This window comes from Pelodiscus sinensis, chromosome 24, assembly GCF_049634645.1.
Source record: "Pelodiscus sinensis isolate JC-2024 chromosome 24, ASM4963464v1, whole genome shotgun sequence".
Taxonomy (NCBI): domain Eukaryota; kingdom Metazoa; phylum Chordata; order Testudines; family Trionychidae; genus Pelodiscus; species Pelodiscus sinensis.
The window spans coordinates 23,076,460-23,089,418 of NC_134734.1; the positions used below are offsets into that span (position 1 = coordinate 23,076,460).

General features: G+C 66.1%; 1 protein-coding gene across 12 annotated transcripts in view; it reads right to left on the minus strand.

Moving 5' to 3' along the window:
- UBAP2L (ubiquitin associated protein 2 like) overlaps positions 1-12,959 on the minus strand; it is a 44,620-nt gene that overhangs the window by 6,275 nt on the left and 25,386 nt on the right. For all 12 annotated transcript variants that reach the window (XM_075907567.1, XM_075907565.1, XM_075907564.1 and 9 more), the window contains 10 exons: positions 11,485-11,674; positions 9,885-9,939; positions 9,253-9,427; positions 8,704-8,776; positions 7,421-7,616; positions 7,230-7,318; positions 6,096-6,149; positions 5,365-5,446; positions 2,109-2,326; positions 1,922-2,027 (listed from right to left, as the gene is read on the minus strand). In XM_075907567.1, coding sequence (XP_075763682.1) covers positions 1,922-2,027; positions 2,109-2,326; positions 5,365-5,446; positions 6,096-6,149; positions 7,230-7,318; positions 7,421-7,616; positions 8,704-8,776; positions 9,253-9,427; positions 9,885-9,939; positions 11,485-11,674 — 1,238 coding nt within the window. The remainder of the gene's footprint in view (positions 1-1,921; positions 2,028-2,108; positions 2,327-5,364; positions 5,447-6,095; positions 6,150-7,229; positions 7,319-7,420; positions 7,617-8,703; positions 8,777-9,252; positions 9,428-9,884; positions 9,940-11,484; positions 11,675-12,959) is intronic.

The following is a 12,959-nucleotide window of genomic DNA, read 5'->3' on the forward strand; positions in this document are numbered from 1 at the left end:
AAGGCTGCTCTCCTGCCCCATAGGGCACAGGTTAGCCCCTCCCCACCCCACAGTCGTAAGGAGAGGGGCAAGTGGCACCAGGCAGGGCCCAGGGCCCGCTAATGCCTGCATGTGCAGGCAGGGCCCTTGGGACCGAGATGCCAGCTCCGGACCTTGGCACCAGGTGCGGGCACACGGGGAGGAAAGGGGCTGCCAGCTACGAGGAGCCCGGGGCAGACACGGTCACGGGTCCCTTGCTCTGGCCGTGGCAGTAAGAAGTGTGGCCTGGCCCCCTCCCCGCACAGGCAGGAGAGGCCGGAGCAGGGCCGACAGTCATGGGCACAATGCCAAGCGTTGCGCCGACGGTGCAGAACGGACCGGCTGGGCCTTCTCGTCCCACGTTCCTGCCCTGGCAAAGCCCAACGGAGACAGCACAAGCTGTCTGGGGAGAGACCCCCCTGGCGGTCGCCCACGAGCACGCCTTGGAGCGCCAGCCAGGACACTGCGGGTACAGGCCAGCTGCTGCCACCCCTGCAGAGAACACTGAGCTGGGACCCAGCAGGGCAGAGACAACTGCGGCCAGGCACAGGCTGGACCCGAGGGGTACTGGAGAGAGCACACGTCCACGCGAGGAGGGAGATGTAACCCACTCGGGCAGGCCTGCAGCACAACCCGGCCTGGCTGGCACGCTGGGCCCTCTGCCCACAACGGGCTTCCCAGGACACTGCACATCTGAGCCGGGCTCCCTACCCAAGGACTCCCAGGCAGAAACCGAACACGAGCACCCAGCGCGAAGCTGTGGCTGATGCCAGCTTAAGCGCAAGGAGGCGATTTTACCCCCGCGACCCCGGCACTGGGGCCCGTCGGCCACGTTGCCTACAGGAAGCGGAAAGCACGGGCTGGGGCAGAGCCACCAAGAGGACCGGCAGGCTGGAGACAGAGCCCACGAGCAAGTCCCAGCGCTCACACTGGGCAGCCTATCGAGGGGCCTTGGCAGCGCGTCCGTCCGAGCAGCAAAGGACTCCCAGCTCGTGGCGGCAGCCACCCCGGGAACCAACCCCTGGAAGCAAATGCCAGACACGCGGCCATCGGGCACAAGTTCCTCTCCGGGAGGGCGATTCACAGCTGGTGCAGGCGGCCACGGGAAGGGCAGCTCGTCCAGCTCAGAGCGGCTGTCTTTCCAGGCTCTGCGCTGGAACCACACAAGGCTCCTTGTCTCACTGCTGGGGCATGGGGTGGAATCCTCAGGCCTGCGACACACGGGTCCCACTAGCTGATCTAATGGCCGCGCTGGCTTGAAACGCTCTGCGCCAGCGCGATGCAGGGAGCCAACGATCCAGCCGGGGGGCGCTGCAAGGGCCGCCTGTGCGCCCGGCCGCCTGTGCGCACTAACGCTGGGCCCCAGCCGGGCCAATCAAGAACCAATCCGCTGCACAGCTCTCTCCCGGAGCCAGTCCCAGTGCAGGGCAGGTGGGAAAGAGAAACCCCCCCTGCCTCCCCCAGCGGCTGACTAATCCCCCCCCCCCCCCCCGCAGCCCTGAAGGGAGGCTGCCCGCCCACCTGGCTGGGGTCACAGGATCAGGAGAGCCAGAGAACCCAGCTCAGCTTGACAGAGCCAGGTCCCGGCCACCCCTCTAGCCCAGGAGAGCAGGGCTCGGCGTATGTAGCAGGCCCCCACAGCGCTGCCTCTAGCCAGCAGGTGCCCCCCACAGCTGAGCAGCCGCTCTAGCGCCCGGGCTCTGGAGGGCCTGGTACCCGGGAGGCCTCCACTGCTGCACCGCCCTGCCTGGGGCCGAAAGGGGCGCTTGGCCAGGCGGCGGCGGCAGCCCGGAGAGCCCCGGGCTGACAGGCACGGCCCGACGGGGCAGGCTCCCCACTCACAGGCCTGAGCAGAGGTTTGCTGTAGGATGGGACAATCCCCCCGGCCCCCCGTGTCTCTCACCGGTGCTGTAGCCGTGGGAGCCGTAGCCGCTGGCCTGCTGGAAAGGGGCGGCCGAGGCGTTGACGCTGACGTTCACACCGTGCTGCTTGGAAGAGGTAGGCGCGACCTAGGGCGAGGAAGGGCCGGTGGTGAGCACAGGCCAGCCAGGCCCGCCCCCCCTCCCCAGGGCATGGCAGGGAGCACTCACAGGGAACACGGCGGGCCCGTACTGGAAGGTGCTGGGGAGCCCCGGGACCCCTGTGTAGTAGGGCAGGCTGGTGTAGCTGTAGCCGGGGGGCAGCGCGGGGTTCAGGAAGGGCTGCTGCGTGGTGTGGTGTGTCTGCGTCTGGCTCTGCTGAGGCTGCGCCAAGGTCGTGGCTGGGGCGGGCGAGGAGGCGTCGCCGCGGCCGAACTTCGTGAGGTCACCTGGGGCGGGGAGGACGGGGGAGACAGATGGGAACGGGCCCTCGGAGACGCCACCGGGACTGGTGAGTGCTGGCCTGGCTGCAGGAGGGTGCCCCGGCGCCCGACGGTTGGGGGGTTCCAAGCCGTCACGTGGGGGGGGCTGCTCGTAGGGACGCTCCCCACGGGCACGGAGTGCTCGCCTGGCACCCCGCTGCAGCACGCCCCAGAGCCAGCAGCCACGCAGCACGCTGGGCTGGCCCATACCAAACGAGTCCCCCTCGGAGCCGCCTGCAGGCAAGCGGGCCCAACCCGGGGGCCCAGCCTTTCCGAGCCCGCGATCACCTCCCGAGAGCTGCCCTGCCCTGTCCCCGAGGTCTCACCCAGCTCCCCCTTCACTGGGCTGCGGCAGGAGGGGATCAGGGTAATGGCTCTGAGGCGCGGTTCAGGCAGAAGCAAGTATGGGGTGCTGGCTACAGGAGAGCAGTGAGGCGGGGGTATGAGGCACCAGCTATGGGAAGGGAGAGTCAGGCTGGGTTGGGGGTGCAGAAGGGGCAGGGGGCGCTTGGCTACCGGAGGGAGGATGAGGCTGGGGTAGGGGTAGCTCCAGGGGAGGGGGTTGGTCAGGGTAGGGGTGCTGGCTACAAAAGGGGGGGTCGGGGTGGGGTATGGGCGCTGGCTACAGAAGGGGGGGTCGGGGTGGAGTAGGGGTGCTGGCTACAGAAGGGGGGGTCGGGGTGGAGTAGGGGCGCTGGCTACAGAAGGGGGGTTCGGGGGGGGGTATGGGCGCTGGCAGCTGGCTAGGAGAGGGGGATGAGGCTGGAGGTATGGGTGCCAGCTATGGGGAAAAGGAGATTGGGCGGGGGAGGGGGCGCTGGCTATGGGAGGGGGGCCATGCAGCCGCCCCATGCTGCTCCCAGAAGGGGCCAACACACCCCTGTGACCCCAGACCTGAGGGGCATCTGGCTTCCCCACTGTTGGCCAATGGGAGCTGAGGGGGCGGAGCTTGCAGGCAGGGGCAGCCGCTGAGACTCACCCCCTATATGCCAGGCGGCAGTGGGCGAGCAGGCCATGGCAACACCCGGGAGGCTCCAGGGAGAAGGGTGCCTGGATTCCCCCCCAGGGGCCTTCGCACCCCGGCCCCACGAGGAGCGAGATCCGAGCTGGGCAGGTCAGACCCTGCAGGCCCCACCGCAGCCCACGCCAGACCCACCCCACCAGGGCTTTGACGGCAATGGCAGACAGGGCAGCCGGCTCGCTTGCAGCCCCAAGCCGGAAGGGCAGGTGCAGGCTGCAATCGAGCCCTGGGGCTGGCCCGGGCTGTGCACCTGGGGGAGGCGTCTGGGCAGCAGCCCGGGCGCTCCAGGCCCTTTATCCAAGCTGCAAAGTTCTCAACCAACCGGAGGCTCCCGCCTGGCTCTGCACTTCCCGCAGGCTGCCCAGGGTGGGGGTGGGAGGGGAGTCACCCTGCAGCTGTCCCCCAGGGCTCGGACGCAGTTCAAGGGCCAGGCCAGCCCCAGAAACACCCCCGAGCCCTGCGCCTCTGGCCAAGGCAGCAGGCAGGCTGAAAGCAGAATCTGAGGGGAGGCCGTGTGGGGCAATGCGGGGGCACAAGCAGCTCAGAGGGGGTGTGGATGCCATGGCAATGGGGCGTGGCGAGGCTCCTGGGTACAGGGTTCAGCAGGAGGGTCTGGGTATGGAGGGCTCAGTGGGCTGAGGGCGTGGGGATCTGGGCGCAGCTGGCCCAGGGAAGGGGCTTGGGGCTCACGTGGATGGGGGAGCAGTTCCCTGGGCAGGGATCCATCCCCCTGCGGCTGAGGAGCAGCGGGTGCAGGAGGGGCAGTTTGCAGAGCTTCCTACAGCGGGGCAGGGGAAGAGCCCCTCCTGCCCCCGCGATTCACCCCTAACACTGCAGGGAGGGCAGGACCCTCCTTTGGCTTCCCCAGCAGAAAGTCGTTTTCCGGCGGGGAAGCAAAGAACCTGCAGGGGACAAATCCCGTGCGAGCGCAGTGGCACTGACCCCCCCCCACCTCGCACGGGGGGAGGCCCCTCCGCACAAGCGCCTCAGCGCTGTCCAACTGCCCCACGGCCGCCCAGCTGCAGGGCAGACTGAACCGCCCCCCAGGCCCCGGCTGGGATCTCACTGGACACAGGAGACAGCCCGGCCGAGCTGAAGCGCCTCCTCACAGCGCGGCTCACCCCTCACCCTGGCCCAGAACCAGGGATCTCACTTCCTCTTCTCCTCCCAGCAGCTGGCCCTGGAGCCCGGGCTCGGGCCGTGGGCTCTGGCAAGGCTTCCTTGGCCTTTCTGGGAAAGCACCTGCCTCTCTCCCCTGCCAACACGCTCCCCATTCAGAGCGCACAGTAAGGCAGTGACTGCTGCAGAGCCAGCCAGGAGCACAACCGCTAGTTCTGGCTCCAGCGCTCACTGGGCAGGCTCTGCGCACGAGCCCCCCGCCGCCGGGGGGGGGGGGAGGCTGCACGGGAAGCACAGACAAGCGGCTAAAGTTGCTAATCAGACCCCAGAGCTGGAGCTGGGATGCGAAGTCCCTTTGCGGCCTAATGGCCCCTGCGAATTCCAGCTCCCGACCGGCCCCTTGGGCACGTGCTCAGTCCAGATTTTCAACGCCCCACCTGGCACTCCTTGCGAGACTGCCCAGGCCCCGGAGCGGTCAGCATTGTCCCCTAGCGTTCCGGTCCTCGCCGGGTGTCTGCCCCATCTCCGCCAGTGACCCACCCCCGCTCAGACGCTGCTTTGCCAGGTCCACCAGGCCGGCTAAATGGAGCCGCTAGCCCTGTGGCTGCCCGGAGGTGCCCATCCGACTGTCGGGGAAGCAAGCAAGAAGCAGCCCTATCCCCAGGCCAGACCCCGAGAGGGCTAGTCCCAGCCGGCAGGGTGCAGGCAGCTGCTCAGAGCGGGACGCCCAGCCCCTCCCTAGCGAGGCGGGTTAAGTGCAGGGCAGCAACGGACAGGAAATGCCACCCAGTCATTTGAAGACAGCGACAACCCCGCCCCGGCCAAGGCCACCCCAAACCCGAGCGCCACGGAGCCGCTCTCCTACCCGAGTATGGATTGCTGCTCAGGCTGCCGTCTCTGCCCGTCAGCGGGGTGGTGGGGGTCGGGAACGGGATGCTGTAGTAATCCTGAAAGAGCCCGGGAGGGGGGCAGTGAGCTCCAAGGCTGCAGGCGACTGGGAGACGCAGGTTTCTGGGCCGCAAGGGCCCAGCGTGTTGGAGCAATGCAGTTCGGATCAGCCACATGGGAGGCTGATCGCATCTGGTAGCAACTCCGGATTTTCTCTTGCATTTACCATCCCCCCTCTCTGGCCATGAGGAGGGCTAGACAAGGTCTACTGGTATGCGTGCTCTGGCCAGGCCCCGGCCCCCTGCAGCCACAGCCATGGCTACAAGAATCACTCCCTTCCGCACAACACGCCCCCCCCCCCGGAGACAGACTAGCCAGCACCATGGGCGGAGCAGCCGCCGGGGGACGCTCCGCCTCCCCCTCGCAGGGAGCAGAGCCCCGCCTGCTGGGGGTGCTGGCTCCCACCCCTCCCGCCCCCATCACCGCTGCTAGCCGAAGCGTCACCGCTCCCAAGTCCCAAGCGCCCGAGGACATGTGGGAGAGCAGCACTGAGCATGAGCGTGCACCACGGAGAACGGTGCCGCCACGGACACACCGACGCCCGTTGGCCAACGCTGCCACCTGGCCCGCACGTCCTGGCTCTCCGGAGACGCAGGCCGACGGCGAGGGTCAGACCCGCACCCGACAGCTCACGGTCGAGGTACTCACCAAGGGGAATCTTGTCTGCAGCATCTGCAAGTCGTCATACCCGTACACCTGCGGCTAAGAGGGGAGCAGGAGACCGCGTTAGGGACATGGCGCCGGGGGCCGCGCCTGGCCAGCAGCCCAGCCGGAGAACAGAGCGCTGTCCGGCCCCGGGGAAAGACCAGCTCCCTGCACAACACGAAACCGCGGCTGCAAAGTGAGAGGCCGCGAGGGGACTGGCTCAGCTCTCTAGCTTGCAGCTGAGACACGTGGCTGTTGGAAATCCTCATCCAGTACCGGGGCAGTCCCGTTCGTACTTACACACAAGCTGTCGAGTGTTTCACACACACCTATCGTACAGCTAGGCCTGGGCTCCGGGCTGGCCAGGTGCAGGGGGCCCAACAGAATGGGGGCTGCTATGGGAAAGCAGAGCACCCCGGCTAAGATTTGTGGCTCACTGCACCCTGGTTCCCAGCTGCTGGGACTATTCTCCCGCGCCGGCAGTGCCATCAGTGCGCCCCTTCGGGAGACAGCTCCGGGGTAAGTGTTTGTGCCCCGCTGCTGCCCACTTCCCAAGCCAGCCAAGCTCCCTGGCACTGCTCCAGCCTTCCCCTCCCAGGGACCCGACCAAGAGGTGCTGCTGGGAAGCAAGGCCCTTCGCTCTGCCCTGGGCAGGGATCTGCGAACGCCCTACCACGGCGTGAGCAGCTCTGAGCGTTCCACCGAGAACACCGGGGCTCCCTGGCAGCTGAGCGCTCTTGCAGCCTCCCAGAAGAGATTCCAATGCTGCCCAGCTGATTAGCCGAGCGCTCACCGCCAGCAGCGTGTGTTGCTATGGGGGGTGCACATCCGCCCACACCCCTGTGCACACACAATTTATTCCACATGTGGGTGAAAAACATTCCTGTTTGCACAGCCCACTGCTCCCTCCCGCAGGGCCTCCGCACAGCAGAGGGGCCTCCAAGCCGGCTGCGTCCCAGGCAGCCCAACTAGCCTTTTGTAAGAGTCTGGTGTTGCAAGCTCAAACAGGGCGTCTGCTCGATTGCATCTGGTACCAACTCTGCATTCCTCTGGCACGCTCGGTCCCTCCCCTCCAGCTAGAGCAAGCTAGGAAGGATCTACCAGCATGCCGCCCCTGCGGCCGGCGCCCCCACTCACCGGATAGGCGTGTAGCAGCCCTGGAGCCATGATGTACGGGTTAGGCAACAATGGGGGGACTCCAGGAGGGAGGTTGGGAGGGGCTTTTCCTGAAGGAGGAAAACACGTCACACAGTGAAACAAGCCACCACCAGCTCCGCTTCCCACGCCTCCCCGCCGCCAGCAGCCCCCTGCTCCCGCCCCGGGCCTACCTGACGTGGTCACCACAGAGCTGCGAGTGGAGGCGGTCACTGTGGAGTTGCTGCTGAGGCTAAGGCCCAGGCTGCTGACGCTGCTGAGGCTGGAGGAGACGCTGACCACAGGCGGGGCGGCCGAGACGGTGCTGGAGGAGGTGGAGAAAGTGCTAGCAGAGGGATGGAGGCTTGCGTCACTCTCCACGCTCGTGTGCTAAAGCAGGGGGGAGAGAGCGAGTTAGCAGCCAGACAGGCTCCACCTAGGCGGGGGGGAGACCCAGCTTTGAACTCTCCAGCTGACCAAAAGCACCACGTGGCCGCAGCCAGAACTACACGTGGCTGGGGAAACCCGGCACAGCAACGGAGCAGCTCCACCCCCCCCCAGGCTGACAAACGTACCCCCAGCTGGCCAACAAAACCAGCTCCACAGCCACCAGGGCCCATCTGACAGCGCCGGTTCCAGCGCCCCAGCAGGCAGAGAGGGAACAAGAACAAGGAGGGGATGAGAATCCCCTGCTCTGAAAGGTTCCTGTCCCCTGTTCAGACTCAGGCGTGACCCTGGCTAAGGTACATCAGCGCATTTCCAGCCTGGGGAGCCGTCGGGCCAACAGCCAGCACGAAGGCCCCCGCGACTCAGCCTGGGACACAAGCCTCCGTCGGCCGGAAGGGGTGCTACCGAAAGCCACCACACTTCACAAGGAAGCCAACGCCTAAGCGAGCCTGGAGCCCTCCCCAGCGCACAGCGAGCACCGCAGCCCTCCGTGAGACCGGGAGAAAGGGACTTCCCTGCTCCGGCCACAGCCACTCGTGTGAGGCGGCCAGGCAAGCCGTCCGGAGCCTTCGCTGGGCACGGAGACCTGCTGGGAGCAGGGGCTGAGCGCATGGCGTGGCCTGGGACAAATCCATTCTGCTGGAGCATCAGCAGCACGGGGGCCAGTATTCCAGCAGTGCGAAGCCGCAGTTCGACCAGCCACAGCGCAGTCTGACCGCGCCTGGCTGCAACTCCGGGTCCCTGTGGCAGAGCCCCCCCCGAATGGCTACAGCGAGCCAGACACTGGCACGTGCCAGACAGGCAGGACCTCATCTTGCCTGGAACCGGGGAGGGGGTGTGTAACAGACACGCATGGAATATACTGAAACACCCCCCGCGTGAGCGCCAAGCCCACTCAGCCACTTCCTTGCCACCCGGCGCAGCGCGCCCGAGCAACAGGCGCACTCATCTGGCTGAGACGCTGCCGCGGGGCCTGGCCGGCGCAGAGCACGGCACACCCCCAGCCCCAGGGCGCGGCGCTGGGACTCACCAGAAGAGTGGACGTCGACGTGCGCCCAGAGGACGCCGACGAGGAGAGGCTGTTCTGCTGGGCGGGTAACGTGCTGTGGGAGGAGAGGAAAAGCCGTCAAGCCAAGGGCAGAGCTCTGCCTGGGCCGCTGGGCTCCACTCCCTCCAGGGCGGCCCCAGCTCCGTTACCTTCCTCCACGGCAAGCGGCAGCTGCCAGGACCAGACAACCAGAACGGAGAGAGCAACGGGACTGGGAGCCAAGTCCAGCCCAGCCAGCGCAGCCTGCATCCCAGGCACAGAGCGCCCAGGACACTGCTCTCAAGGGACCCTCCTTTGGGGGGGGCCAGGGTTCCCCACACCTGGGCCCGGCAGGGGAAGAGGCCCCTTCTCTTGCCGAGTTTGCCTGACGCTCCACCACTCAGCATGAGCGAGGGGATCCTGGAGGTGCCCTCTGGGAGAGGGAGGGGGACGCATCAGCCCCTGGACAGCAAGTGCTCTCAAAGGTCCCCTCCCCCCAGGCTTCCCCAGGGCCTGGCGCTCTGCTTCGCCAGCCGCTCACCCCCGGCTCACCTGCTGAGCTGGGCCGTGGTCGTACTGGGGAGCTCCTCGCTGTGGTTCAGGCTGCTCAGCGCCGAGACGTGCTGGCTGGCGGTCGTCAGCAGGGACGAGGCGGATACTGCGTCGCTCAGGGGGGCGATATTGGGGGCAGAGGGAGAATCTGATTTCACGACAGGACCTGGAGCACCTAGGGATGGAAGCCGGGCTTAGGGGCCCCCTGAACACAGTCGCCCAGCAAATTGCATGCTCCCAAGAGCCCCTGAGGGAGGGGGACGCCGCCGAGGGGAGGGGAGACCAGGGAATTATTTCTGGCTCTGAGGCGGACATGTTGCATGACCACGATCAAGTCCCTGCACAGCCGTGCCTCAGTTTCCCTCAACTGTAAGCCGGAAGCAGGGATCCTGATCCCACTAAACAGAGCCGAGATCTAGGAAAAGGGCCGAGAGTCAGCGCTGGGAAGAGAGGGCCCCACTTCACGGCTGTGGCCCCGACACACGGCAGAGGCAGAACGTGTTCGGAGCAGCGCAGAGCAGGCCAGCAAGGGGACGGCTTTCTGGGCCAGGCTGCTGCGCACAACCCCAAAAGGAGCACGAGTGCACGTGGGGTGAGAGCAACCCCGCCCCCGGGTGCCCGCTGGCGCTCACCTTCACCAGCCTGCGCAGGCTGCAATGGGGTGGGCTGGACAGAGCTGAAACCATTCTGGAAAAAAGGGGAGAGTTTGGTCGGGCTGGATCGAACCATTTCCGCTGCATAGTTCTGGGATCCATGGGCACATACCAGCCCCTCTGGCACCAAGCTCCCTTCTCAGCCTTAACTAGGGCGCTGCCCGACTGCTGGATAGGCCCCGGCACAGGGCCAGCAGCCAGTGCGCTCCGGCCCCACTGCTGGGGAGCCCCTTGCCACCCCACGCTCCTGCCTCTATCAGGCACAGGGAGCCAGTTCCCCGCCCGGGCCTGCTGCCGCCTCGGATACAGAGGCAGCAGCGCAGGGTGGCAGCAGCCCCTGCCCATGGGGACAGAGGCTGCCCCGGAAGATGCAGAGCAGCCACTGTCCGTGGGAAGCTGGGACCCCCTGAAGACAAGGGCTGCTTCATGGCAGCCTCCCCTGCCCTCACCCTGAGGCAGCAGCATGCGGGGGGATGGGGGGCAGGTGGCACCACGGAGCCAGTGCTGGGGGGAACCGGCTTTGAAGCTGGCTCCTGCTTCAGAGGCAGCCGGCAGGGGGGGGGGGGGGGGAGATGCGAGTAGTCGACAAGATTAACTGATAAGACCAGCCTAGTCGACCTCCCCAGCCTTACCCCTTCCCTTCCGTCGCAAGGCCAGCAGCTGAGCTGGTGCCGTGGGAACGCTGCGCTTTTCCACGTGCCGCCAGGGAAGTTCACTGTCGGCCACAACTCAGCACCGGGACCCTTGGTACCAGAGCCCTCGGCAGGCACCTGGCACGACCAACAGCGAGGGGCCCTCGGCACACGGGTCAGATCCCACGAGAGGGGACACCAAAGGGTCCCTGAGGAACTTCCCTGCCCACCCCACCCCCAAAACGGCCACTGCAAGAAGCCTGCAGGGAAAGGGACAGACTCCCCAGGCAGCAGCACCAGGGACAGAAGAGAGCTGAGCAATTCCCCGCCCAGCAGCCGGCCCAAGGGTGGCAGGGCAGACGCCAGAGGAAGATGTGCACAGCTCCTGGCTGGGGGGGGGGGGGGGGGGCACTAGGAACCACATGAAGGAAAGAGGAAATCCCACGTTCTCCCTCCCCAGAAATAACTAGCTCCAAATGCCCCCTCCACAACAGCACCCAGGTGCCACACGCAGCTGCAAGGCCCACTGGGGGCAACGTTAACAACAAAGCTCCAATTCCCAACCACTAGCCACCGACACAGCGACTAGCCGTGTGGCAGGTTTTGCAGGCAGGCTCCACTGAAGTCAGGGAACCATGGGGCTCCCTCATTCACCGCTCCACTGAAAGTCCCCCTTGGGTCTGAGCAAGGCCAGGCTGCAGTCGGCCGCCGCATTCTGTGGTGACATTAGCCCCACTCCTGCAGAGCAGCTGCCCTCGCTCAGGTGGGGGGTGGCTTTCCTGCAACAAGCCAGCGAAGCTGAGCTCTCAGGTCCCTACACTGGCCAGCTCGGATCCACAGGGCCCCGCGACCAGCTTTTGGATTTCTTACAACCTTCCTGTGCTGCACAATGACAGCTGCCCTCCAGAGGTGCTGGCCCCGGAAGGCAGGCACGGCCAGCTCCCTACCTTGGCTTGGCTCAGGTCTTTCTGGGGCGAGGAGGAGATGGAGTTTGGGTATCGCCTGGTCTGGGTGGATCTCTGTTCGTACAGTGGTCCCTGAGCGCTGTTCTGGGAGGTATACGTTGCTGTCTGTATCGTGCTGCCCTGGTAACCAGACTCCTGGCTTTGATTGGACGAAATTGCCGATGAGGATTCACTACACAGAAAGGAGGGAAGGAGTTTGTCGTCTCTGCAAAGCCACCTGGCTGGGCTGGCAGCCTTGAGCCTTTGCTTGCAGGGGCTAGGCACGGTCGCGGAGCAAACCAGGCAGAAGGGCACGCGCGGAAAGAGGCTTATGGTGCTGTGGACTGGCCCGGGAACCAGGAGCACCTGAGCTCCGACTGCTGCTGACTGGCCGCACGGCCCAGGCCAAGTCACTGCACTGCGCCGGGGCTGCTTCCCAGCCGTACGACGGAGCTAGGACGGCCTAACTCGGAGGGGCGGCTGCGAGGACACGGCGCAAGGCTTGCGAGTCACAAGTGGCTCTCGGCCTGCAGCAGCACATGGCACTAAAACCCTCTGCTGTTTGATCATTAACCAAGCAGGGTGCTTTTACTGTGCGGTTAACCAGCTGCACCTGATCAAATAACCCTCGGCCAGTCACCGTGCGGTGAGAATCACGAGCCTGTCCCCGTTCACACTGGTTCAAGGGGAGTTTACAGCGCCCCAGGAAACGAAACGAGTTCGCACCACGGGGGGGGCGCTCCCTTGGCTCCTGAAGTATCTCTGGGCCAAGGGCCCTGCAGGGCTTGGGGATGGAATGCTCCATATACAACTGCGTGGGCAACGCACAGGCAGGTTCCTCCGACACGCTGAGAGCTCCCTGTCCTCCATCAGGAGAGAGGGGACAAGCCTCTGAAACCAGACTGGCAAGCACAGAAACCGGAGACACATGGCAGCGGCTGGAGGGCGAGCTGCCCCGCCTCAATGGTCTTTGCCGCTGGTCTACCTGGCTCGGAGCCGGAGCGGCACAGAACCCGGACGTCAGCTGAACTTGTGAACCACTGTGCCACCAGCCTCACCAGGGCGGGTCGCTGGAATCACTGCTTACATTGCAGCTCCTGGGGCACACAGGCTCTCAATCCACCCCAGACAACTCCAGCACGGCGGCAGGACGAAGGGACAGCGCCCCCTTGGCCGTTCCATCACAGCAATGCTGCCGCGCCACGAGAAAGGCTCGGTACACTTGCTAGCGCTGGAGCGGGGTCAGCAGGACGGCATGGGAGGGCCCTTGAACCCGACACGGCACACTCACAGTGCCCGGAAAATACGGGCTCCGCTCTCTCCCGGCTTGCTACGGACGCCCCCGCAATCCGTACGTGCAGCGGGAAGAGCCGAGCGCGCGCAGCCCGTCCCCCTGGCCCCAGGCACGTGTGTGGGGATTCCCCGCTCCCCACTGGCCCCAGGCACGTGTGTGGGGATTCCCCGCTCCCCCCTGGCCC